At 39.8% G+C, this 27,863-nt stretch overlaps 1 protein-coding gene across 1 annotated transcript in view; it reads right to left on the bottom strand.

Moving 5' to 3' along the window:
• Window positions 1-27,863, bottom strand: part of LOC143323213 (neural-cadherin) — a 305,557-nt gene that overhangs the window by 58,870 nt on the left and 218,824 nt on the right. The window contains exons 26-27 of the mRNA XM_076734978.1: window positions 26,666-26,943; window positions 13,855-14,069 (exon numbers count right to left, since the gene is read on the bottom strand). Coding sequence (XP_076591093.1) covers window positions 13,855-14,069; window positions 26,666-26,943 — 493 coding nt within the window. The remainder of the gene's footprint in view (window positions 1-13,854; window positions 14,070-26,665; window positions 26,944-27,863) is intronic.

Raw genomic sequence — 27,863 nt, forward strand, 5'->3', positions numbered from 1 at the left:
TTGAGCATATGAGATGCTGCTCTTTTCTACTTGCCTTGCTAAGGCTGAGATGTGACTTTGTGATGACTGGCCCATACTTCATTAAGCTGCCTCACATTTAGGTATATAAAAGAAAAATAAAATCAAGGCCCTGGCAATGTCATTTTGCAAGCCACGGTGAGTGCAAGTTTGTTGTTAGCCTCTCATTTCCTCTCAACTTTCCTTCAATTAAGTGCAAGCTGATTTAACCCACTCCAGCTGCAAGATGAGTTGCTGCTGCACTTCAGGAACGATCCAATTAATTTTAATATATTGGCTGAGGCCAGACAATTGACCAAAAAGAAAACTTCAATTCAATTCAAAGCCTTCCTTCGTTGTTTAACTAATGTATTGTCGTCTTTAGGCTCAACCTCATTTCCCCTTCATCTCAGTAACCTCATTCATTCCTTTCTCTCATTTACCCACCCGCCTGGGACCCCTCACCTTGTCTTTTTCTTCATCTCAGACATCTCAGTCGTTCACTTTCCTTTCTTCAGTCAGGCCTCTCCCCATGCCTGAGGGAATTTCTTTTGTTCTTGAACCCCAGTGTGTGCTAACACTATAAGCACCAAGCCTCCCTTTACACCCGTACTGGGGAAGCCACATACATCTAAGTTGGCAGTGCATTCAAAGTCACAAAGCACACCTGCATGAGCCTAACAATGTGCATTTCTGCACATGCACACTCAAACTCAAACAGACAAATGCCCAAAACCAGTTAAAAGGTAGATTGACCAACCGATCGTCTGGCTCACCAAAGGAGCCCTCTTGTCAAGACTGAAGTGACATTTCCCAAGAGATGAAGACAGCCTTCAGCGGTCTCAAAGGAGGAACTTGGGGGTGAAGTGAAGCAGTAAGAAGAGAAAGAGAGAGACAGAGACAGAGAGAGGGAGAGAGGGAGGGAGGGAGAGAGAGAGAGAGAGAGAGAGAGAGAGAGAGAGAGAAGCGAGATGGAGCAACAAAGAGCTGTATGAGCCAAAAGTAAGGGAGGAAGAAAAAAAGGATGTGGAGGAGAGAAGGAAATGGAAAAGTCAAGGTAAGGGAAGAGAAACAAGAGCAAAGATTACAAGTGTGAGTACAATGCTGGGAAGAAGGCCAAGTTGCAAGATGGCAGATGACAGGTGGGATGATGGACAGTGAGGGAAATAAATGATAAATGAACAACACAGAAAAAACTAAATGGAGAAACAGAAGGTGATAACTAGAGAAGAACATGATGACGGATCAGAGAGAGGACAAATAGAAAGCAGATGGAGGAAGCAAAGAAAGAAATAATCTACGTTAAAGACATGCTGAAATCCTCTATCTTCATCAAAGAGATGGAAATCTTTGCTTACTCATGTATTACCTCTGTCAAGAAGGCCATGTTTTCAGTCCAGTATGTTTGTTGGTTTCTTTGTCAGTCTTATTATGGAAAAACTACTTTCCCAATTTTCGTGAAGGGTAGAAGGGTGTAGCATGGGCCAGGGAAGAGCCCATTCAATTTTGGTAGTGGATCTGAATCACAGGGAGGATACACAAATTATTTTTCACTTTTGTTAGCATTGCAAGATAGAGCATTTGGCCTTCGCTGCTCAGTGACAGACTCCCATTCACAGATTAATCCCAGTAGTACTGAAGAACGAATGAGAGCGCCAGAATCAACGGCAGAGAGGCAGCATGTAGAGCCAGAACATTTTCATATCAAACTCGGTGAATTGAGAGTTTATTTTGACCAAACCCCAGTTGGTGATTGTTGGAACAATGCAAGGACTAACAAAGATGGTTTTGGTGGGATTTATTTTTTTTTCTGTCCATTTTGAATGTTTAGCAATGCAATTAAGCTTGTCTTAGTTCAGTGAAAGAGAGAAACTTGAATTCAGAAGGTGCTGAATAGGGAAAATAGGCATACGAACATTTCACATTTAGTGATTTTATTTTGTTTATTTATTCATTCTGTTTTGTTGCTATTCACACACACACACCTGTGGAAATATATTGGCAGTTGGTTGTTGTTGGGCTGACAGTGGCAGTTGAAAATTTAACATATTAGCCAACCCTAACAAGTACCAGTAATCCTCTGGGACAGACACGCACGCTCAAACCTCATAGAGAAAGCAAGTCATTACGGAGCAGTCGGGGGACAGCGTTTTCATGGGAGAATTGGCACAATTGTAACTTTGGCACATTTGTAAAGCTTTTTACTTTACAAAAACAAACAAACAAACAAAAACTAAGGTGCAACTATGGACATGTGAATATGCACATATAATGGAAATATTTGAACTTTACAGCAAACAATAATATGGCTGTGAAGTAATTTCTTCCTAATGAACAAAAGGTTTTTCAAACCTTTTTTGATGACAAGCTGCCATTTGTCCCTATGTAGATGATAATAAAGTGTATGTTAAGTATTTAAAATATTTCCAGTTTAGAAATACATAATGAAACACAGCTGAGATAATAAGGCTTCAGCAAGACACAACTATCATTTGACATAATTTGAGTTGTTCTTGGAAATATATCCAGACACATAAAGCGGTTGTGATTGCAGATTTGCATATCACAGAAGAGTGGACTATTGGCCTTGGTAGGGGTCTGTGCAGTCTGAGAGCTCTTCTAGTTGATTTTTGAGTTATTTTTGTGAATGAGATAAACAGACTGCTGCAATTAAAAGCTGTGCAAGTTAAAGGATCTTTGTTTCCATCAAAGAATATTAGAAACCTGAATTATTCATCAGCGACTCCCAAAATCTGCAGTGAAACTGGCACAGACTTTTACCAAGTGCTGACTTTGTGTTATCCAGAAACTATGAAAAGTGAGACAGACAGATTGTGTGTAGTAACAATCAAATAAATATCAGTAATCAGTATTACTGTTAACCCCTTCAACCACGGTAAATCAATGGGACATATGCCAGAGTTGTATTCCTACTGAACAAATGTTAAAAAAGAACTTGCAAAGGAGAACCATGAAGACTCTAAAAGCTACAATGACTTTCTCCATCAACAAGTAGCCAGAGGTTGTTTTAGCTAATAAGCCTCTATACCATAGAATGAGAGCTCTGATATTCAAACAGATCAGATCAGGTATCAGCCAGACTTTACTGATCACTACAACATGCTTTAGTATTTTCTGTTCTGCTCCATTTGTTTGCAGCTGTGAGATCATTTTGATGTGTTAAGAGTCAACCTCTATGGCTGAAAATAAAGCCAGTGCTTCAGTGGCAAAATCTGCAGTTCCTCAAATGGCGACTCGAGGCTGGCTCCACAAGCGAGACACACATCACAGAACCCCATATTAAAATGCCCAACTTTACAGCAGAAATAAACATATTAACAACCTGGTGCAACAGATTAGTTTTAGTCTGTTTAGTTGATATTCCCATTCGTGGCAACTGTAGGAAGAGGGTGAATTTTACCAAAGGTTACCAAAGGTCTACTGTGCATAGTTTACCTAAAAGCACTTTTTGGTGTCATATCAGTGCTCATTTGGCACACATTGTGAGCTTAGCTGTTGGAATCTGTATTGGCAGAGAAATGTCAGGGTGGTCCGTGCCCAGCCACAACAGCACATTTCTCATTTCAACTGTGCCATAACAACATAGGAATATGCTCACGATTAACAGAACTTTGCTGCCTGCTGGACACATGTAGAAATAAAATATAAATCTCTTAGGCACTAACAAACACTCTAGTATGGAAGTCATACAGCCTTATAGTCACATAAAAATGCTAATTTTTGTCCCTATGGCTGGCATAATAACTGTTGAACTTTTCTTTAATTGCTTTGGTAAAGTGAAATGGAACTGAACTGAGTGAAAGAGCTACACAGAGACATTCAGACAGAAACTGATAAAGAAAAAAAAAAAGTGTGTTTGCTGGAAAGGGTAGCTGGAAGTGTGGTGAGCTGGCAGGCCAAATGGGAATATCTTCATAGGGGCCTTTTAAATGCTCTGGGTGCAGTGGGGTTAGGACAAGACTTTGCTCTTAAAAGTCTCATTCACACAACTAGGCTTCTATTCTGCTACTCATACGTAATTCATTACCTCCTACTCTGAGATAGACGGGAGACAGAAAGAGAGAGAGAGAGAGAGAGAGAGAGAGAGTAAATGTGTGTGCTTTGTGTGCACAGAGAGCTTGAACTCCCACAGAGTTGGGGGCTCTTAAATATGAAAAATGTCCTTCTCTTCTGAGCCTGAGGATACACAGGAGTCAAACCGCGAGCATATGGACTGCATAAACAGCATTACAAATCACAATTTTACACACATACACCCACTCATCACCCACACACAGGCAGTCACATACATGTATGCACTAATGCCCACAGAAGTCAGCCTGTGTACGAATCAGCAGGCGATGCAGCATGTGAGGAGCGCAGAGCTTCTTGTATAAACGATCTGCCAGCTAGCTAGCCAGCCCCGCAGCTGACGCATATTGGATCTCTGCATCCAGCGGCAGTTCCTATTTGAAAGCCGTTGCACTGCTAAGCTGGGGGGGGGGGGGGGGTACTGCTACAAAACAGCTTTGTGAAAACTGAGCGTAATGGCAAAGTGAATCTGTGTGTCTGTGTGCGCTGCTGCTTGCTAGATCCCTGTTCTTCCATTCATGGTCTTTATTTCATCACTCATTTTTACTGACTGTGGCACCATATGAACAAATACCCAAAGACATAAAGTGATAAGTATGCTGTATGTTCTTTTTGTTCAAGGGAAGAGGAAAAAAGCAAAGACACGCTTCTGCCAGCCCTTATATAACCCCCTGCCGGCAAACTTTTTCCATTCTGCAGGGGTGTTGTAATTACACAAATTCAATTTGTCTTGTTAATTTGTCTATTGATTGGACAAGCACTGGCCTCTGGCTGGTAGTCCTGCATCTGTGCATATTAGTGTGTGTATGTGTGTGTGTGTGTGTGTGTGTGTGTGTTTGTGAGACAGACAGAGAGAGAGAGAGAGAGAGAGAGAGAGAGAGAGATTGTCTTGTACATCTGCTCTCGCACCTTAGAGCAGGTCTCAAGCTTTCAGCCACGTTTGACATTTATTGTTGATCTTTCTGGACATAAATCATTACGCTGACAATTAATCTCACTAATACGGCCGAGATCACAGCGTTGCATTTCCTGATCCGGCCAGGTAGTCATGATGCTAAGTGAGCCAGCTCCATTGTGTGTGGTACCAGGAGTACTGATAAAACTGTCCGTGTCTGGCAACCTGCCAAAGTGCAAGACTTGTAGAGTGATGATAAAAATTTAGATAATTCCAAAATACTTTCTGTGAAAAACACTTGGACCGCATGTCGAGATGCGAAATACAGCGGATATCACAGAGGGAATGGTTTGGTAAATAATTTCGATTGATAGCACCCACATGTCTACACCATAAATATGAAACTTCTGCCAGCAGTCAATTAGTTTCGCTGGGCAGAAATACTTGAAACAGTGGGAAGCGAGTCTGACTCAAAAGGTAACAGAATCCACCCACCGACATCTCTTTTCTCACTAATTGATATGCTGTAACTTGTTTAACCCATACAAAAAGCAAGGTGCTAAACCAACAAATTGTAGTTTTATGGGGGATTTTTGTGCTGGACAATATCTTTTTGGCCGGACACAATTAGTTTTTGATTATTTCTCCTGGCAGTTTCCTGGTTGCCTGGCAACCTTATAGTGAAAACAAGACTCCAGGAAATCACTGAAAACACTAAGAACTAGTCCAGTCAATCATTGCACAAAGACTAACTGTTGAAGGTATCAACTACTGGCCACAAGAATGTACAACAGTTATAGGATTTAAACACGCAGTGTTCAGTGGACATAGCTGCCTGACAAAAAAGCCAACAGAACTACAGAAAAATCAGTTTTAACATGTGAGGTTTTCCATCTCATGGCATATAGGAAGAGTGAAAACATCACGTTTTTGTAGGCACGATGTTTTTCTATGGTGACCTGTTGTACATGCATTTCTCTGCGCAGTGCATCAGCTGGACATGGTGCACCGCAGCGCTCTGATGTTTGTCACCGGCTGTAAAGCCCTCACTCACCATTGCACTATATATGAGAGTTCAGTGGCCTTCATTGCTTTGTGTAGACTCACTCACTGGTACACATTTATTTATAAACCCATCCTTGGACTGCTCCCACCTTATCTTTGTGAGTATATCTCGAATTAACAATTGTTTGCACTCAAATGATGCCCTCTTACTGTCTGTCTCTAAGGTTTGCACTGAAATATGAAAAGCAGGCCTCTATTTACTTTCTGCCCCCTGCAGCCTGGAACTACTTGCAGACAGATCTGCAGCCAGGTAGGCTGATCCCAATTAGGGTATCTCCAAATGTAGTGTGGTTTGGTGGCAAATTCAACTGGAACTTGTAATCATGTTTTTAGCTGGAACCTCCGTCCTATCTGTCTTCTTATGCATATGATTGAGAGACAATAGGTTTTTTTAATGTTTGTATGTATGCTGCTTGAAACAGTGTAAAGCTGCTATCTTGGTGAAGGCTCCCTTGAAAAAGAGACTTGTGATCAAAGCGGGACTTAGCAGGTTTAGTCATAAAGAAATACTGATCATGCATGCACAGACGCATACACTGCTGTTCTTAAGCAGAACTGATTTGTGCCGCTGTGGATTTAACTTGTAGTTTTGATTGTATTTCTTTTGACTGCCATACTCCCTCCATATATCCACAATGTCAGAGAACAGAAAACAAATCAAATGTCCTTACTTGTATTTACCACATGAAAAGTATGATAAATCAGATGCGATTGGTGAGAAAGGTGATAAAATCTTTCTTCCACAGAATAATTCTTACTGACTTTAATAGAGGTAAACAGCAAATACCTACTTTAAGTGTATTGCAGATCAGATCACCAGTGGGAAACACCCCCAGAGGTGGTGACAGGTCGTCGTGACAATGTCAAAATAAATGCTCGTCAGACAGCTGGTGGGACAGCTAGGACAGTGCCAGACTTGTCAAAAATGTAACGTGAAAAAGGAAGCCAGAGGAAGTGCTCACTGGAAACATAAATATACCCAGAGAAAGTGATGCATATTAAATTTTTGCTCAAATAAATCACATTTGACACAAGCTGGACACAAGCCACATGTCAATGGCAGGGATCTCTGTTGTGTCCTTCCAGCTCTGCAGCCATGCAGACATGGACACATAATGAAAAATCACCTCCTCTGGCTACTGAGTGACAACTGTTCATGCATTTGATATCACTGGTGTAAGCCTTATGGTGGGGAAGCAGCTTTATACAAACAACTGAATATTCATTAGAAATTTTTCGTGTGTGCCAGCGTTGTTATTAGCTATAAATGCCTATTAGTTATTCTAAAGTGCTGAGTGGTTGATAATGGTTTTCCAGCCAAACTAATGATAATGCTCAGGTAAATTAGAATGCAAATACATTGGCTGCATATTTGTATTCTGCTATGCTGTTTTTACAGCAGACTTTGTATGTAAGAGTCAAAATAACTCATTTACCAAAAGCCTGAAAAAAGTCCAGATAATTATCACAAGTGTTTGCACACAGAGGCAGCTCAGTTAAGCGGGTACATTTGTGGTGTTTGTGTCACAGGCACAAACACTGAAACCTATTTTGAAAGGTTACTCGAAACTAATGAATAAAATATCTATAGAGTATTGTTCAGAGAAACTAAATATTGTTCTTTGAACTGCTGCTCTTTTATGCCGGGAATTTGGATGAGCTCCATGCATGAAATTGTATAACAAGAGCTTAGCTTGGAGCAAACTGAGCCTGAACTGTTAACCAAGATGACTGTCCTGAGCTCAAGGAAATTTAAGGCTTCCCAGATTAATAAACATGCACATCCTGGTGAAAGTAAATGGATTTAAGGGAACATCCAATGTTCTGATCTTACCTAGAACACAAGAGGTAAGCTTAAGTATGGGTATTATTATGCCCTTTACACATACACACACACACAAACTACACCAGCTGTGTGTTATAACCATGTAATCTCTTCTCCCCCAGCAGCCAAAGATTGGGTGCAGTGCAAAGCTATGTTCCCAGTTTGTGTTTATGTGTGACTGAGTGCTTTACACCTTTTCTGGCCTACACAGCAGGGATGGCTTGGTACAGCTGCCCTTCGGCAGGATAAAAGGGCAGATGAGTGGGCGGCTTTAGAAAAGCTAACCAGCATCTCAATAAGAAGCTGAAGGCCTGTGTGTGCAAATGTGTGTGTAAAGTAGTGGGAATATGATCAGGCTCAATGGGCAGCATCACTTAACAAGGCTTAATAACAAGGTGAACAATGTCTCTCTCTCTCTCTCTCTCTCACACACACACACACACAATTCGGTCAAAATGAAAATTCTGGAGGTATATTAGTGGCCATTTCATGTGCCACTTGACTTTCATAAATGCAAAAGCAGTTCAGGTTGTAGAACAGTCTCCTTTGCAGCCACCTGACATTCCTTTTTATCCACCCCTCTAGCCTCTGTTCCTTCAAATCTACATTTCATCTCTCTTTTATTTCACCTCTCTTTCTCTCCAGCTCCCTGTGTATTCTGATCCTATTATTGTAATACCCTTTTCAAACGACACTTTCAACTTGAAGTCGTGGCACAGGAACAGTGTGTTCCCCCTCATCATTTCCAGCGCAGCTCTTGTACTTATAATACATTCATGTTGGGATAAGACCTTCGGCATTCAGTTCATGACGTGTTTGATTTGGGAGGGAATCGCCCCATTTTGTCTGATTCCTCTTGTATTTATGTATCAATCCAATACGGCTCTTTAAGCATCAGCGTGAATAGAGGATGCTTGAAGCTCTGTTCTTAGATTGATGATGAAACACTTTTTCTAATCCCTTGTGTTGCAATAATCCTATTTAAACAAAAAGTTGTTGTTTTCCTGAATCTGAAAACATGGTCAAATTCTTGTCAGGGAAACCAATTCAAAGCCAACTTAACAGCCCTAAAATAAACAATGGGACCCCATCGACAAGCTTTTTTGCATCCTGCTCTTTCACTTTATTTGATCATCTGTACTAGTCAATACTTAAATCCCTTGTGTCACCCTCATATCTAATATGCTTTAAAAAACATGTCTGTGCTTTGTATGATTAGCAGGGTATACCATTTGTAGTATTGTGTGCAACTGCAATATATGGTGTCAATATTATCCATTTTATTAAAATTGAGATATTGGCCATTCAGTGTTGTTCATTTCAGATATGATGGAGGTTCATCCAGGACTGCAGCTGGTGACTAGCTTTTTAATAATACTTGTTTATCAGATAGCTTTGTGTATTTGGTGTCCAAGCAAAAAAAAAAAAAAATCCTTTGCTGTGTGGCTACATGGATTATGCTTAACAGTCAAGAAAAAGCACTTTAAAAGCTGCTTTACCTTGCCTCAAGGAACCATTAACCATGAAAGAGTTATCATTAGCTGTTCAGGAAATGGTTGTAAACAAACCTCCAAACTTGTCTCAAAGAAAAAAATAAAAGTGAACAGTAAAATTATTGATGCGAAATTGTGTTTGTAATGAACATCCATCATGGTTGAATTAAACGTGGACTCACCACAAATGAGTACTGGTTAGTCTCTGGGTCTTAATTAATTCATTAATTAATTAGCTGTCATGGGTAGTTTTCCGTACTTGAACCTGGAATAGACATACTATATAGTACACCTTGCTGTGACTGGAATGGACCCCTTTTGCCTTCAGAACCCTCACAACTCTTCATGGCATCGCTTCAACAAGGTGCTACAAATATTCCTCAATTTCCTGTTCCACCACATCCCAAAGGTGTTCTACTGGATTGAGATTTGGTGACTGTGAAGGCCATTTGAGTCCAGTGAACTCATTGTCATGTTCAAGAAACCAGTTTAAGATTATTTGATCTCTGTGACATGGCGTGTTATCCTGCAGGAAGAAACCATTAGAAGATGGATACACTGTGGTCATAAAGGGATGAACATGGTCAGAAACAATACTCAGGGAGGCTGTGGTGTTTATACAATGCTCAATTGATACTAAGGGGCTAAAAATGTGCCAAGAAAATATGCCTTTCACCATTACAATAGCACCTGCCTGAACTGCTGATATAAGGCAGGATAGATCCATGCTTTCATGTTGTTTACACAAAATTCTGACTCTACAATCTGCATGTTGCTGTCCAGACTCACCAGACCAGGCAACATTTCTCCAATTTTCTACTGTTCAGTTTTGGTGACCCTGTGTCATTTGTAACCTCAGTTTCCTGACAGGGGTGCTGTTGTAACTCGTCCACATCAAGGATCAACATGTTGTGCATCAGAGATGCTCCCAACCATGCCATCTTTCATCCCCATTATTATGAACTTCAACAGATCATCTTGACTGTGTCTACATGTAGCTTCCATAGAGAAACATGGGAAAAGGCCTTCAACAAATGGTTTTATATTACACCAGCTGCTACATGCATAGACTTACATGCATATAAATAGTTTAATGCAGTTATATTAAGGTCTAGGCTTGGCAAAGGGTTCGTCACACACAGTAGGTAAACCTTGAAACAAGTTAATTAGACCTCTAAAAATGTACAGCCTAACTCTTATCACACTCCCGGCAGTGACAAATCAGCCTGAACTCTGCAAACCCTTTAACTTTTTAGGATCCAGTAAGTCTGACACCAACCACAGATGAAGAAATCATTCAGGATTTACATAGAAAATCTGCTTACAACACACATGCACGCACGCACACACACACACACATCCGGCTCTCCAGGCAGACCTCACCTCCCACACATATTACTTTTTCAGTAAAGGAACAACAGCTACTTTCCCAAGAGAGAAGACCAATCCAAGGGAAGAAATAGCAAAAGAGACAAGGAGGCGTTAGTCTCTCAGATTAAAACACTAAATATACTGAGACGTACAAGACACTGTGTTCTCTGTTTCCATCTGTCTATAATTCCTGCCTGCCGCCCTCAGTTCAACAAGCTTTATTGTCTTCAAACTTGAACAATATTACAACAGCAACAAAAGAAAAGATCTACTTTCCCTTAAGAGCTAGAGATGTAAACCTGTTGTAGCTCAGTTTACACATATTTTCAGATGTATGTACCACAGTGAGCAGTAGGACTGTGTGTGTGACTAACCACTACACATCATGTCGAAATTAGCATTTGTGTAAAAACAATGTTTAAATAGGAATCAAAGAGGTGAAGATCAAAATGCATTGGCTGTCAGCCTTAAAAAGATCAAAATCATTGAGTGTGTGTGTAGCTGTGTAAGAGTGACTGTCACCGCCTAATCCTCGTGGACTGTGAATACACACAGGGAATTAAACCCGAAATGCATTTCTGTTCTTGTCTACTAACAATCCTGAAGCTTGAGGGTAAATTAAAAGGGGAATTTGAAAGGTGTATTTCTCCAGTTTGTGCATTTGCACTACACATCTCCGTTAACCTAATGTTGACTACACACAGTATAAAATTTGCTTTAAGTTGCCATATCCTTTTAAAGTTGTCAGGTAGGGTTCATGTTTTTAGTTTCTATCTCTGAAGGCCTGGTCACATCAGAAAGTGGTAAAGCCAAACAGCCATCTTTGCAGAAATATTTAGGTCAGGCTTGGTGGTGACTTAACTCGGAGGGTTAGTTGGTGAACTGTTGTTGCTGGTTAGCTAATGCTAACACACTAGCTGGCCAAGAAACAGGCTAATACTAGTCAGTCACAAACATCTTTCTATTTTCCCTGTTCTGTGCTGTTAACCTATCATGGCATTTTGTTTTGGGGATTGTACATCACTTCATTGAAGAAAGGGTTATTGTAGAGGGAAAGGAGCTCTCCAAGCTAAAAATCTTGCAAACAGCAACAGGATTTACTGTCTCAACAAGACATAAAGTTATTGTCCTGATACCACGGTCAATAACCGTACAATGAGTTCACCAAGTTTGTTGAAAAAAGAAAAAACTAAACATAAAAGATGTATGTGTACCATCGACCGCCTGTGTCCTATTTTGTGGAGTCACAATAACTTCCCAAGATTCCTTCTATTTGCTTTGTACTGGGCCATTTACTCCCCCTGGCATTTTGTTGTCTGTATTGCAGTGGTACATCATTTCATTCAATAAAGAATTTTATTGAATAAGAGAAAAGGCTTGACAGTTTGCAAACTTCCTAACTTGGTTCCTTATGGAACAGTAAGTTCACATATTTAATTTGAAAAATGTACTGTATCTGTGGGTCTACCATGAACTCCTGTCTCTCAACTGTCTGCAGACCATTCCGCTTTTGTGGAGCAGTTTATAGTCTGGCAATCCAGGTTAGATAAGGTTGAAGCTAATAAGCTATTACAACTTCCTCCATTTTGAACTCTCCAGCCCTCTGTTCCTTCAAAGGTCAGCACTGTCAAGATTGCTTGCTATGGGTCAATGGTGAAATTAACCATTGGCAAATTAGCTTGTCCAAGTTAATTTAAGTTGAATTTCATTGGGGTTTCCATTGAAATGCTTTATGCTAGGGCACAACTTTCCTGTTTTAAACGATTACTTTTAGTAACTACAATTGCAAAATATGGTGTTCAGATGCTACAGCTGTGTTTTGTTCTATCCTTCATACGGCTTCATACCTACCAATCAGTGCCTGATTTAGCTGATTTGCTCAGATTTTGTTGATTTGGTCATTTCTCCTTGACGTTTGTGATTCTACCATTTCTAAGTAGGTTTTGTCATTCAATGGTTTCTTTTTTTGTGTGTGTTTTAATTTTGTTTATAATTGATATATGATTGGGGGTCTGCACAGGGTGTTTTATTTTGAAAATGCACCAGATTCTCTATGCCGTTCCTGCATCTGACTTCCTACCTAGCTTGATCTGCTCTGTGCAGATTGACTTTCATCAAAAATAGACTAGGCACGTATTCTCCGCACAGCAGGGCGGGGAGCCACTTATGAAATGCTTCTTAAATGTGATACTGTGCTTCTGGTGGAATCACGAGAACTGTCTTCCCTGTGTGATGGTCAGCACTGTTCCATCATCACCCAGGACCTCAAATGGGAACTTGGTGAACTCTATCACCAAGAAATCCCTGCAGCAATACCTCCTTCAGCGAGAAGTTCAGTCTGCAAAAGTCTGCATCATACGCCAAGAAGGTGATCGACTTTAATCTGACATTCCCTACAGGAGCTCTACTAAGATTGTGGCTGACCCTTCCCACCCAGGACAAAGTGTCTACATCTCACAATGCACTACATTAACATCTTTAGGGTTTTTACATTGCACATATCCTTTTGCACATTTCCTAGTCAATATTTTGCACATTCCTGCAAAAACTGTACAGTTCATTCATTTTAAAAACAGATATATTCTACTTTTTTAAAAAGTTTTTTAACGTGCATTCTTCTGTAATATATTTGTTTCTTGACTTTTGACTTTTACTTTATCTGACTGTACTTATTTTTCTGCACTGAAAAATAGTTTGCCAAATTCCCTGTTTGCGAAAACTTACTTGGCAACAAACCTGGTTCTGATTTAAGTCAACGTCCCCTTAGGCAACACAGCTTTTTAGGGTTTTTTTAAATGTTAAAACACAGCATGAAGTCACATCATTCTTAGTATTGTTGAAATGAAACTAGTGTAGTCTGAGATAATACTAAAAGGCTAGAAAGACATGTAATCTATACACTGTTGCAGTTCCTCAAGACTGAGGAGATACACTTGAGGGAAACATAGTCTCTCTGAAGTCTCTCTCCTTTGTCCTCGTAGAGAGCTTGTGCACAAATGTACAAATCAATTATATGCAAAGTAAAAGTACTTTCTTCCCTATAATCAGCTACAGTTCTGAAACAGTGAAGAATAAGAGCGGGATGGGACATGTTATTAAGCTTGAGATGTTCCTACCTATGGCCATGAAGTCCTCGTGGTCCCAGGCCTGCAGCTGGGCTAAGGGGCCGCTGTACAGCAACAGTCCATCAGCCACGTCAGTGATGAACTCCAGTGATATGTGGCTCTCGAAACAAGGCATTATGGGAGGAAACCAGGCATAGCCATTGCCATGGAAACTGTGCTTGTTCTGCTGGCACTCAGGCCCCTCGAACTGAGCTGGGCATTGGCACCTTGCGGAGAAGAGGAAATCAAGAGGCAAAGTTACTTACATTCAGGAATGAAATAAGTAGATTACTTTGATGTTTAGTTTTTTTTTTTTTTTTTTTTGCATCCCCCCCTTTAAACCATTTACTGTAGTTTGGTCTTTGAACTATTTTTTCTGCACTCTCTCTAAGTCTAGTTGTTTTCTCCTCTCAGACAGCCTTGCCCTTCGGCTTTTTCTTTCTCACTCCGTCTGTTTCACTGATGCAGATGTTCTCATTAGTGGCAAAACCACAGGGAGAATCAGTACATTACTAGGAAACTCCACTCTGTATTTCCACGCATCCATGTGCTAATTTGTCCTATCGCTTCCTGTCAAAATTTGACCTCTCACCCTTGGGGGTTAAGAATACAAAATCCTTTCTGTCTGTCAATCTGTCCCCACTTGCTCGATCATGTTTCCTATGTTGCATTTCTATACTTTTTTGACCATGTGCCCATTCATCCAGATTTTCAAACAAACAGATGTTGGACACTTTCATTTGAACAAAGCTTAAAAAAACCTTTCAAAAGTAAAGACTTGCATCCAGTTGGGTTGAATGTAAAGTGTAAAAAGTGTAAAAAAACAGCAACAATCGTAAATTGAGGGCAAAGCTGATTGTCCTGTCAGTCGAAACATTAGTAATGGAAAATCTACAGTGCAATAAATAAATTATCATTAGTGGCTTAAGAAATAATTTTAGAGACCTTGTACCCTGTTATAGTTGAAGTTATAGGGTTGCTTGATGCACCAGATGAGCAATGAGCTCTATTAAATCTATTGGGGATTTATTGCACTGTAAGTAATAAGTCCAAACTCCGGGAGGTGTCACGATAGAGTAAATGTGACACATTAAACTGTGTTTACATTCTAACTGTCTGCTGTCAAAATTTGTTGTTTACGTTAATGAATCAAGAGGTTGTGTCCAGTATATGAAAACATTTTTATTCAACCAGTATGCCACTACTGCAAACACTTGGAGAAATACATATAACTCCTGAGGAAGCAGAGTTTTACTTTCAGTAAAATAATGTCCTGATAGATTTGATAGAGCTCGGGGCTAATCCTGAGGACAGCTATTTCATTCAGAACAGTTTGATGGTTAGATCCTGACTCATCCTGTCGCGGTAATGGGACAATAAGTAATTACAAATAAGTAATAAACAGGGTTCCCACTGAAAGCCAGGGCTCGCTGCACATGCTAATATGCTCCTCTCTGCGGAAGTGTGATTTAAACGAGTGTACTCGCATAACCTTTAGATGTTTTAATCTCACTACTTTTATAATTATGTCCTTATTGTTTTTTTTTTTTTTTTTTTTTTTTTTTTTTAAATATTTCTTGCTTTGCCTTGTTTAAATATTGTTTTTGCATTTTTATTTTTTGTAGTATTCTGTCATTGCATTTTATTTGGAAAGCCCTTTGTGCTCAATGTTTGTCAAGTGCTACGTAAATAAAGTGTATCATTATCATTAATTTACAACCTGAATCCCTTTTTATTTACTATGAATTATATTAACCATAGCTGCCCAAACACCAGTAACTGAATAGCCTGAAGACCAATAACACAAATAGTTGCTATGTTATGGTCCAATTTACCATAACAATGCAGAATTGTGTGTGAAGAGACCATTCTAGCAAAGTAGGAAAGTACTGTTAGCCAATGTTTAGTACAGCGGGGATTTGACTCATATACAGCTGGGCTCCCTTTCATTGTTTTGAACCCAGGTTCCTATTCATGATTATCCACCTCTCTCAACAATGACCAGCACACATCTGAAACAACTGCTTCTCACCAGAGTTGAATCATAAATCTTAATGGTTGCAGGCACAAACAGCTGGCAAGCATGTCAACTTTAGCAATGGAACCAAACATGCTAACCAATTTATTCAACCATTTAAAAAAGGAGAGAAGAAAGCAATGAGAGTCTATACATTTAATAAAAACTACCACATTTACCAGTCAGCGGTAATCAATATTTACATTTGAAGGATAATGTAATTTAAGTTATTCTGAGTTTCGGCCATTTCAGTTGTAATGTCATCAAACTCGCATGTGCTGCCATGAGACATGAGTTGGGAGTGTGTTCACAGCATTTCCACTACATAATAGAGAGCACTCTATTCATCAATAATATGATACTGACCATAAATTAGCCCTTTCAGATGGCAGTATTATCCGTGCTGGGGAGCTCTGATAAACAGCCTGAGTGGAAAATCGGTAAACTGTTTATTTCCAGGATGAGTAGAAACCTTTGTGCCCCTGTCTCTGCCTTTACTGGCTTTCTCAAAGGTTTTTCTTTTATTGTCAGATAGTTCTGAAGAGCCGAGAAGTAAAAAGAAGTATCCTCAACAAACAGCACCATGAAAAATAAAAATAAATAATAATATCACTGAACAATTTTTCTGTACCACACAGGACATATCTAATTATTCCTTCTGCAATCACAAGTCCAAGTGGATAAGAAAAATATACCAAGAAGCAGAATAAACTCAAAAAAAAATAAAAATAAAATAAAATACAATTAATGAATGAATTAATAGCTGTTGTTTAAGCTTTTGGATGTGTGTGGAGGTGGATTTGACCTTCAAAGTACCTTCTACACATACGCCAAATCATTTTCTCTCATTTATCTGTTTCTCAATATCGCCTCCTTCATCCTTTCTTGTTAAGTAGCTGTATGTCAATCTGAAAGCCTTGCATAATTTCAGAAAAAAGAAAACTCCCCTCTCTCAATTTACCTGTTGTCAGCAATTATGAAAAGTACAAACTGCACAAACAGCCTTGCTCCTGATTATACACACAAACACATAGCTCAGAGTATTTCTCCACGGCAATTCCTCTTCTCCTAATGACTATTCACACTGATTCTCAAGTTTTAGCCCTGTGGATCCTTCAAACCCACAAAACGATGGTGTGCATGCGTTGACACACACATCTTGGTGTTCTGTAGACAGTTCATTTCTCATCCAAGTGTTCATTCATTTGTTGTGTTAATATTCCTGCTCCAGCTCTCTACCAGGATTGAAAGAGAAGAGACAAATGCGCACACACACACACACACACACACACACACACACACACACTCTTAACACACCTAGTGCTATTGTTGGCAATAGGATGTACAAGTAAACACACAGCATTATATTAGTTACTTACTGAACAGAAAAACATCGATGCTCTGATGCTTTGCTTATTACCTTTAGGCTAGTATGTTATTAACATTACTTAAGTTATTCACAAGCAGTCGTTAAACCAGCTGTCCAGTGACCTCAGCACCTAGTAGGCAGTGTTGGGACGTAACACACTACTTAATAACATGTTATAGTAACATGAGTACTTCTTCAGTAGTGTAATACCGTGATCTGGTCTGGTCTGGTCTGTCTGGGTTTAGTGGACAGACTGGTGCAGCATGTTAGCTTGATTAACCTCCACCACAAGAGGAGAAATGCTCATTGGCTACATTAGCCAAAGGTAAACTTCCACTCAGGAGTCCCCTGGTTTTGTTCAAAGTTCCCTTGGCTTTAATGATTTAAGAAGTAATAGAAATAATTATTTTTGCTGTTGAGTAATTAGTAAAGTTATGTAATGGCTTTTCAGTGAGTAATGTGTAACTGATGACATGTTGTCAATCAACTTACCCAGCACTGTTCATATGCATGATGTGAATCCAGACAGTAATGTACCGAGTCATTGAATAATGTAGGATGTGCTCAAATCACAGATGGAACTAAGCGATGGCTACATCTGCCTCCCATCTGGTTAATTTCCTGTGTGTATGTTTTTTTTTTAAGTGGAAATCGTGATGTCACTTACTTTTCTGCATCAATCAGGATTTAGCAAAATTTGAATCTTAATCTGGTGACAGTTGGGATATTGTTTGCTTATGTTGCCAGGCCACTTCATCACTGATGAAGCAGATTAGCTGAGTTTTTGACTGTTGAAACTCTTGATACATGATATGAGAACTTTATTCATCCTGGGAGAAATTGCTACGTAGGAGTTGCAGTGCAAAGTAGGAAATAGTGCAAATATCATTAGTGCAAATACATACACAATACAAATCATCAATAAGGTGCGAACCAAATGTACACAATGTCTGAAATGTTAACAGGTTACCTGTATGTAATGAAAATAGATACTGGTCAACAGAAAGGTGCAATTCCAAACTACGCACACAAAGCCAATGTAAATGAGTTAAAAGTAATGATCATAAAAGTAAGCAGGTTAACGGTGAGGCGCAAATCCAAAAACATACACTATGCCAAAAAATGGACACAGGTTAACCGTAGTGATAATAAATAACCAAACCAAACAACTGGTGGACCTGCAAGATGTAAGTACAAAATATATACAATATCAAGACATGAGCAGTAAGGATCAAAGACACTGTGTGCATGAGAAAGTGGCACATAATAACTATGCATAGACAATGTCAGTCTGAGACACAGGAGAGTGTTAATGGCTCATTCACTGGTGATTATTATGTCTATGATACTGCATGAATTATGACGCACGTTGTCTGTAAATCAGAGTGTTAATGAGTGTCATCTACGAAGAGACCGCAGCGCATCCATGTCTGTATCGAATATCCATTTATTGATTTTTTTCCCCCTTCCTTTAAATTTGAATGTACTTGTTAAGTCATGACTATTTAATGTGGCAGAAGAATACTTAGGATTTGAAGTCAAGTTTTCAGGGACTTTGCTGTGTTAAAACATATCCATAATTTACAATGGTGTGCATGAACGCGCGTGACTTCAGTCACCAAGAAAACGCTCATGCCTGTATTTCCATTTCGACAATGTCATCCTAATTCTCTGAGCGCAAGACAATCTGAGACAGTTTTAGTCACAACGGCCAAGCCCTTCAATCCTCTTAAGGCAGCTTTGTTTTGCTCACTCACTGTCTGTTGGGAATTGTGTTTGTTAATGTCGGACTGGCAGCCGTAATCCCACCCTCAACCCACAACCCTGTCACTCCCCTAATCTCATTATTAATCCCAGTGCCTCCATTATCTGCATGTTCTTCCTCCAATCTTGACCCATAATCTTGTTGCATGTGTTTGAATATGTTGGGCTGGGGTCATATCTGAAAGCCTCTGGAACAGAAAACTATCCTACAGTAATTCTATCTTGTATTATCTCTTATCTACATTACCTTGTGCTCTCTCTTCTTTTCGACTCATCTTTCCTGCTTATGTTCCTCTGGTAATCATTTCCCATCCTTTGCCCCCATTTTCTGCCTTCTACCTTCCGCTTTCCTGTTTTTCCTCTTTTTCTCACATTCTCTTCACAACTCTCCCATTGCTCTATTCTTTTCATAGTTTCCATTATTTCTCGCATCTCTTCCCCTCCTATCCTCATTTTTTTTTTTATCCCTGACATCCCATTTCTCGCCCCCTCTGAACCTGGAGAATCACACAGTGGATGTTGCAGAGCTCAGGTACTGTAGCGTGATTGAAAATGTGACAATCATACAGCATCTGTGTCTCTGGGTTGACAACTTCGCCTGTTTTGCCTTGTTTTTTCCTTGTCATCTACTTGGCTGACACTTCACAAAGAAAGATTTTCTGCATTTTCATTCTGGTCCACGTTCACTTTTCATAAAAGACATGCAGCACATGATATTTTAGAGGCAACAGAAGCTGAAATATATCATTCATAAGCACCATTTTGACATGTTCATCTGAATTAAAGGCAAGTTTTTTGTTTTCTCTCGAGTTTCAAGTAGCCAATTAGAATAATATAGCTAATAGGGAAAGCTTCTGGGATGAATGAAGTGATAAATAAATAGTAACTAGTAAAAACCTCTGAATCAGTAAATGCTGTCTCTCAAGCCTGATGTATAAATCCTGCATCTGCAGGTATGGATGTACTTCCACAACAGTGGTTTACACCTTACCCTAGACTTTGACTGTCAAATTATCATGTTGAAATGAAGATGAATTTGTCCAGCATTACTCTGGAGTACAAGATTAATTCAACAGAGAGGAAGGTCTGTAAGTTCACTGAACATGTCCAGGCAGAAAGAGAAGTGTCCCCGAAAGTGAAATCGTCACAGCGAAGGTCTTGGTGCGTTCACACAGCTTGTAAAGCCTACAGAGCAGGTGCTGTCCTACAACACCAATATAAATGAATAGATGGCTGACAAATGTAAGGACATATATGTGACTTTTAAGGTCCTTGCTACCACCGGTCAACAGAGCAGTTTCAGTACCCCTTCTTACAGAATCACAGACGAATGACCAGAATTCTTCCCTCATTTGGTGTTTTGATGACAGTGGTGGACACACAAATGGCTGTATTTCCTACTCTCTCTTAAGTTATTTAAGTTTGTTCTAATTCGGTGGAATGGGAAGATGATGACATGCTGAAACACACACTATACAATTCTGACAAGTAATGAATATAGTATACAAAAAACAACCAGGGATAAAACAAACAACAAGGGAGTACTGTGATTATATATACACACAGAAATGAATTGGAAAAGTTTGACTTAATGACTTAAAATACCTTATTAAGACCCACATTTTGTGATGAGTCCTCTGGAGAATATCCACTTCACGTTATCCACACAATCACGATATTTGCTCCATTACTACTCTGAACTGGATAACAGAGGCGTCTCACCACACAAAGCAATGCAACATTGTTTGCAGAGATTAACAGGGAGAGAATGAGAAGAGAAAAAAGTCCACATCTGTAATAATTATGCATTTGTGCATGTGTGTGTGTGTGTGTGTGTGTGTGTGTGTGTGTGTGTGTGTTTGTGTGCATGTGTGTAATCCAGGGATTATGTCTACAGTGGATCCAGCCAGTCATCCGACTCTGGTCCAGCGGTGAGCCACATTACACGCTGGCTCCAGCCATCCACACTGAAATCCTGCCCTTTCCACTCGTTGCTTCTAATTAAATGAAGCTGAAGGGTAAAATTAACTTCTACAAGACACAGCAAGAAAGCTTAGTGAACACGTGTGTGATGAGACATTCATCTGTGCTCACATATGTTCAGAGGGAGTACGTGTGTGTGCTGCTGAACACGTATATCTCTGTTGCTGCTTCAGGATTAAGCATTTGAACATCTTATTCATAGAGCACCTGTACCGGCAGCTGCCACTACGATTTTCTCTTCTGTGATGTCTAAATTCTGCCAAGGACTGATATATGGCCTGCGTGTGTGTTCTTCACTGGTTCCCTGTCTGTGTAAATGTACTGTGGATGTTTCTCTTCAGATGATAATTTCAAAGCTGAAATCTGTCATTTATTTTAGTCATAATCATAATTATATAGCATCCGCATGGCCCAGTGTTGTTTGATGTTAAAGTCAAGCCGAAATTAAACTGCTCTGTAAATGACATGGTGCAAGCTTTTTTTTTTTTATTCTAAAAAGCAAGGACGGCCTCACAGAGCCGCTAGCATTGCTGTCGACTCTTCGCCTTGTTTAACCTTTGACTGACTTTAATACAGTCTTCTGTGCTAGTCCAAAAGAAGCAAAGCAAAAAAAAAAATTATAGCTAGCTGTCCATAAATTAAAACTTGCTATAGTATTTAGTGTCAGTTCTGCTAGCCACTTAGCCACATCCTGCAACAAATGATGCTATGAGACACCAATAAACAGAAGCTGCTATTCTATAAAAAGCTAAAAACAAATAAACAAAAAATTGTAGCTAACGATGTAATATCAAGGTCAACTGGACGGCTTTGCATTCTGTGTTGTAGTTCATATATAATTTTGTTTACCTACATAAACTTATATATCTATTTCAACACTGCTGAACGCAACAATGTGCAGATTTCAGCTGATGAAAGATGATTTCAGCTTGCAGGAGTGTGAAAATTGACTCTTAATTTCATCATAACATTCAAAATCTGCATGGAGTTACAGCTGAGATAGTGATAAAAGCTTAGGTCTACACACTGGTGTTTCATTTAATTGGTTGCAAAGAGCCCTTCACTTCCACCATTAAAGATCCGAGCCTGAGGATACACATAGCATCAGGCTGAATTACACAAAGTTAAACAGGGTCATGTCTCCTCCACCACTAGAAGCACCAAAGAGCCTATTTCGTCATCATGTTTGTAGTTAAAAGGATTTGTTGAAATGCTCTCGCCCCACTTTTGGCCTTGTTTACTGAGTGATTTATGCTAATGAAGACACTTTCCTTCAGTTCAATTGTTTGCTAGTTATTCGAAACAAGAACTGGCAGTATGTGACAGCTAACATGCTGGATTTTTCATCTAGCGGGAGGTTGTGAAAGGTTTGTTTCTATTTATAACGATAGGTAACAGAGAAGAAAACAAGAGCTGTATTTTGAGTAAGACTCTGTCAAGAATGTTCTGAAAGTCTCATTTTTCATCTGCAAGTCAGACTCAAGACCAGGCAGTTAAATCCTGTCAGGAACTGCAGCACTGATGTCTGCATCCACCAAGGCCTTGTAAACTAGATGTTATGAACCCAAATGCTGCAAAATCTGAGCATGGTTCCCAGGCACTTAATGTCAAATTGAAGTAAGTGCTTTTCTATAGGAAAAGTGGGGAGGATATGCTGCAGTTTTAACGATGAACAGACGGATGAAGGACACATGAGTAGGAATGTAATTCTTTGATTTGAAACGTATGCTGGAAAGCACTAAATGTCATTCAAAAACTTTGCATGTGCTTTTCTGTCTTTCTTGCATCCTCCTACCGTCAGCTATATCTGTACCCATTTTGAGTATCAACTGTTTAATTTAAGGTGTATTCTTAAAATTCTTGTGGAGAAATTTGTCCTCTGAATTTGACCCATCCTACCTATTACAGAGCAGAGGGTTGTGAGATTTGTCTCACCCCGGGAGAAAGAATTTCAAGCAGTTTCCTTCTCCTTTTCCCTCGTACTATGTTCGACGTTACGGTGTCATCCCTGTGTCGGTGACAGTGGCTTCTCTGTGAGCATGTCAAAGCTGCAAAGAAAACTCTTTTTCTTCCATTTCCACATCATTTCCTGCATAGCCCCAGACGCTACTCATGCAAAGTCTACATATTTTCATTTTGCTGTTTTTCTTGCCATGTGAGTGCCCATATGCAAAATTACATACTGTATAGTTGAGCTTTGACATTGGTATTAGAGGATGAATGCAACAGCCATTCAAGTGTTGAATTGCTGCTGGAAGCAAGGGAGACACATTCGGACTTGGGCATCAGGACGTTGGCGCTAATAAGGGTGTTTTGTACAGAGGAAATTGTCAGACTGTCTCCAGCTGTCCCAAAGTTGTTTTCTTTGAATTCTATGAATCCAAGAATATAAAGGCAGGATATTTAGGAAGTCTTTGGGAGGGGTTTGAAAGTTTAATAATGCAATCTCAACAAATCTGTATTCCTTGCTGTATTACACCATCCTTGGTGTTAATACCCATTTTACATGTTAAGAAATTTAGAGATTAAGATTAGATTTAGATTAGAAATTAAACATCTTAAGCAGAAGTAGCTGAAAATGAGCCTAAAAAGAAAAGCTGAAATGTTTTCAGCATCCATTTCCTGTGGCGATGAAACTTTTTGTTTGCTGGTTTTAGCAGAGCATGAACAGACCAAATCAAAAAGAGAACATTAACACTGGCAGCAGCATGATGCCCCATTATTAAGGAGCAGCCGCAACCACAAAGAGTTGCAGTACATGTCCTAATAATCAAGATCACACTCACCATTTCATCACAAAAAGATATGATCAGACTTGAATGTGAGTCCTCTTGGCCCTACTCTGTCATACTGAGTCATTGATACACAGACTCAAGACCCCCAGCAAGTCACTGACTCCGACTGAGTTCAGTCCTGAATCTGGTCTTGATTATTAGGAACCAAGTTCACTGGTTCAACTTTTCAAAATCAGAATTTTTGCCCCCACATTTGAAACCAGAACATAGATGAAAGGTTAAAGGATCATCCTTCATGAGGGGGTCATGAATGTGTGCAACCAACCAACATTGCCATCAACTTCACTCTGCCACGAGGATGGCAAAAAGCAATCTGTGGATAATGCTTTCCCAAAGTTAATTTTGCTGATTCAAAATAGTTGTATAATGGATACTGAATGCAGTTATGTGGTACCTCAATGTCAGTGCTCTCACATGTCCAAAGAAATGAAATGAATGATGAGTAAACATTAGAGTTTAAATGAACTCCCTCAAACATGCTTAGTGTAACTACTCCCTCCTTGCCTCATACTGCAGCTGAAGCTGCCAACACTTTGCCGTTCAAATTTGAAATTGCTCCACGAGATGAAGACTATATTCGGCTGTAACAGCTGTTAACAGCTATGACAGAGTTCAGGAATTCCCTTTAGCATGAATAAAAATACTAATTGCAACTTCACTTTAATTAATTCATCGACAGTAACAACACATCAGTGAGAGACAACATACTTTGCTGTTAATGAGCAAAATAAGTGCACAAAAGACCTGGGAGTTCAAATTAAGAGCTCTGCGGTTCAGGGACTATTAGAACATTTGCTGCTATAGTATTAAATAAAAGTTTTCTTTAGTGGCACTGTCGTTTGTTTTGATGGGGTAATCTCCATCGCATTTTTAACCAACGGCATCTTTTTTCCTCTAAACTAAATACAGCATGAACACACCCGTACACAGTTACACACAAACACCACAGGCATGATGCCTTCATCTCACTGGCACCCTCTCAAAAGAATATGCTTTGAGGTTGTGTTTACTCCATTAATTTCCTTTTAATACCTCCCTTCACATCCATCTTCTCCCTTGCTCTTCTTCTCATAAAATATCCCTAGTCTTCATTCACCATGCCTAGACATTACTAAAAGCTGGGAATGAGCTCAGAAACATTGAATGCTATAAGTGCTTGTGGTGTTCATCTTGATATTCCTCTGATGTGTACCTTTGAGCTTTTTTGCAGTCAGGCCATAACAGCAACAGCCAAACTGGAACCTGATTTACTGTGTCAAACTCTTTTCCTACATAAGCAAACAGCACATCCCACATTGTGCGGTTTTTACATCTGGAGGCCAGGTAGTAGACCATCTAAGCTGCAGCATTAGGAATTCTTCATGTCTGGCAGAACCAAAAAGTCAGCATAAAACTGGAAGCACTGGAAGATGTTTACTGATGTTGATGCACCAAAAGAGATCATTGAAACTGTGGGATGGAGCCACTCTCTCCATGTGTGCTTTCTTTTCCAATGATAACATGACTTGCTTGGGATTTCTCTATGTCTGTTATGTCTGCTCCCCGAGCCTGATCCTGCACACAAGCAGGATGTAGGATTAGCTAAGCAGTGCTGAGGTTTACAATCACACCTAAGCATTAGCCATTCAAAAACACCTCTAATGTCTTGAGATTATTCATTCATGAATGCCTTTCCAATTACGTGATCATACTCTTTGATTATTATCATTGTAAAGCTTCTCAAATAGAGCGGATATTAAGTTTTTCATGGTGAGAAAATGTGCAAATATTACTAGAAATGAAAGAACACTATATGTGTTCAGAGCTGACAGGTCAACTGGCATGTGAAGTTTTCTGGTAGTAGGCCGTAAACATAGTCAACATATGGTGAATAATCAGGCTGGCTCCACATCAGGTCCATATTGTTTCAGTATTACAACCCCCCAGAGAAAAAAACGATGTCAAAACTCTCGTATTTCAGCCTAACAGGGCAGCTCAAACAGACATGAGCAAGAGAAAGCAAGAGAAAAACAAAGGTTAAAGTAATTACCTCAAATTTTAACCTCCACAGCCAGGCAACAGCAAACAAAGACAGTGAGAGAAACAAAGAGAGGAAAGAGAAAGAGACAGAGAGGAGCACTCCAGTCAAAATAAAAAGAATTGCCTAAAGTGTTAAATGAGTTTCCCTACATGGCTTCAGCTTCAATCTCTAATCACACCGACACACACAAGCAAACACAGAGACAGGGAAACACACATATACCAAGACAGCCATTCCGGTGGACAATAATGTCCAAAACTACCCATTGCACTTTTCGTGATTCCTCTCACACTTGTCTGTTACTCCCAGCTCAACCTGCCAACCTCCTTAACCACAATTACATGTTGGGACATGTGAGAAAAAAGACTAGAATAATTTAGGCAATGTTTTTATATGAAAAAAAAAAAATGGAAGGAGTTGTATATTTCAAGTCCTATTTTATTCGTTGATTAAGGCAAAGTCAGACTGACAGATGAGCTCTTAGGTGCCAAAACTAATATATAGCATGTGTTTGCAAATATCCATGTTTGAACATATGTGTCAAGACCATTTTTCAGTAAAATGCAACCACAGCAATATTGCCACTTTAACATGTACACAGTTGCAGAATATTGCATCATTGTATTCATTTATTTATGCACATTTTCACTTTTTGGGCATTTTTGCTCTAGTCATATCTAAGCTCTAAGTTCTCTCTCCTGTAAATTACTTGGGAAACTAAATGGGATTGATGTTCTCGGTTATCGTCGTTTTAGTTGTGATAAAGTCAAAGTGAAATGAGGATTTTCACCCAGAGACAAATTAAACCTATCTGCTTTCAACGAAACTCTTCACCCTAGACTCAGTTATGGGTATGACATTCATTTTCAACTCACCTATATCCATGCTGAGTGTCCACACACACGCCACCATTGAAGCAGGGGTTTCTGGGATATGCAGTGCAGGGCTGGTGGGACTGTTCTCTACCTGGGCAGGAGCAGACAGCTGTGGATTCCACTGTCACAGATACAAGACTCATGGTCCCGCAATCCACCACTGTGGGTGTGTCCCGCACATTCAAAACGTTGGTGCAGCCAGTGGCCCCCGCACACTCTGAACTCGGACACTCGTCTACCCGGATCTGGAACACGCTGATCTGCAGGAATGACTGGAGCTGGATGGAGAAAAACAGAGCAAAAGAAGAAGATATTGGCTCGACAACTGACATGATACTGATGAACCACAAGGTTAAACTGACCTGCACCTCAGTGACTATAAGTAGTACAGTAGGGTGTTTCTCCCTTTGCACAGGCACTTCTACCTACCAGTGGGAGTATAGTGACACCAGCTTCCCACCCCCAAAAATTGCCAACTGTATCCAGCCAGTACACAGAAGATTCTTTTAGCATTCCACATCACAGGGTTGTATCATAAAATGGTAGTTGCAGTCTCTGTATTGCTCTCACAAACCAAAAATTATATAAATGGATGATTAAATTGTCATTAAAATAAGGTCATATCTATGGTGCAGCACGGAGTCTCACAGCCTGAGGAAAGGAGCTGCTTTGTAGTCTGGTGGTACAACAGTGGATCCTTCTGTATCACTTGCTAGATGGCAGCAGGGTCAGCAGGCTTTTTCTGGGTTGGAAATTGTCTTTTAGTATCCTTTAGCCTCTGCACAGGCACCTCACTGCACTGATATCACTGACACTTGGTTGATGGGTACCAATGACTTTATGGGCAGTTTTAAACACCTGCTGCAGAGATCCTCCTGTCCTGGGTCATGTTCATTTTGTAATGTTTCCAGGCAGGGTGCTTTCTATTGCTCCTCTGTAATAGTTAACAAGAACTTGGCACCTGAATCTTAAGTTTCCTTTAGAAATGCAGTCATTTTTGAGCTTTCTGAGATGTGAGACGGCCATGACAGGTATCTGTGATGCTGATTTCCAGGAACCTAAAACACCTGCTCTATCTCAGCTCCACTGATGTAGACAGAGGCATTGCTTTTCATGAGATGCCTTCCCCTTTCCCATTAACGGCAAACTGTAATTTGGGATTCTGGCTATATAAGTAAAATTGACTTGAGTTGGAATC

This window comes from Chaetodon auriga, chromosome 1, assembly GCF_051107435.1.
Source record: "Chaetodon auriga isolate fChaAug3 chromosome 1, fChaAug3.hap1, whole genome shotgun sequence".
Taxonomy (NCBI): Eukaryota; Metazoa; Chordata; class Actinopteri; order Chaetodontiformes; family Chaetodontidae; genus Chaetodon; species Chaetodon auriga.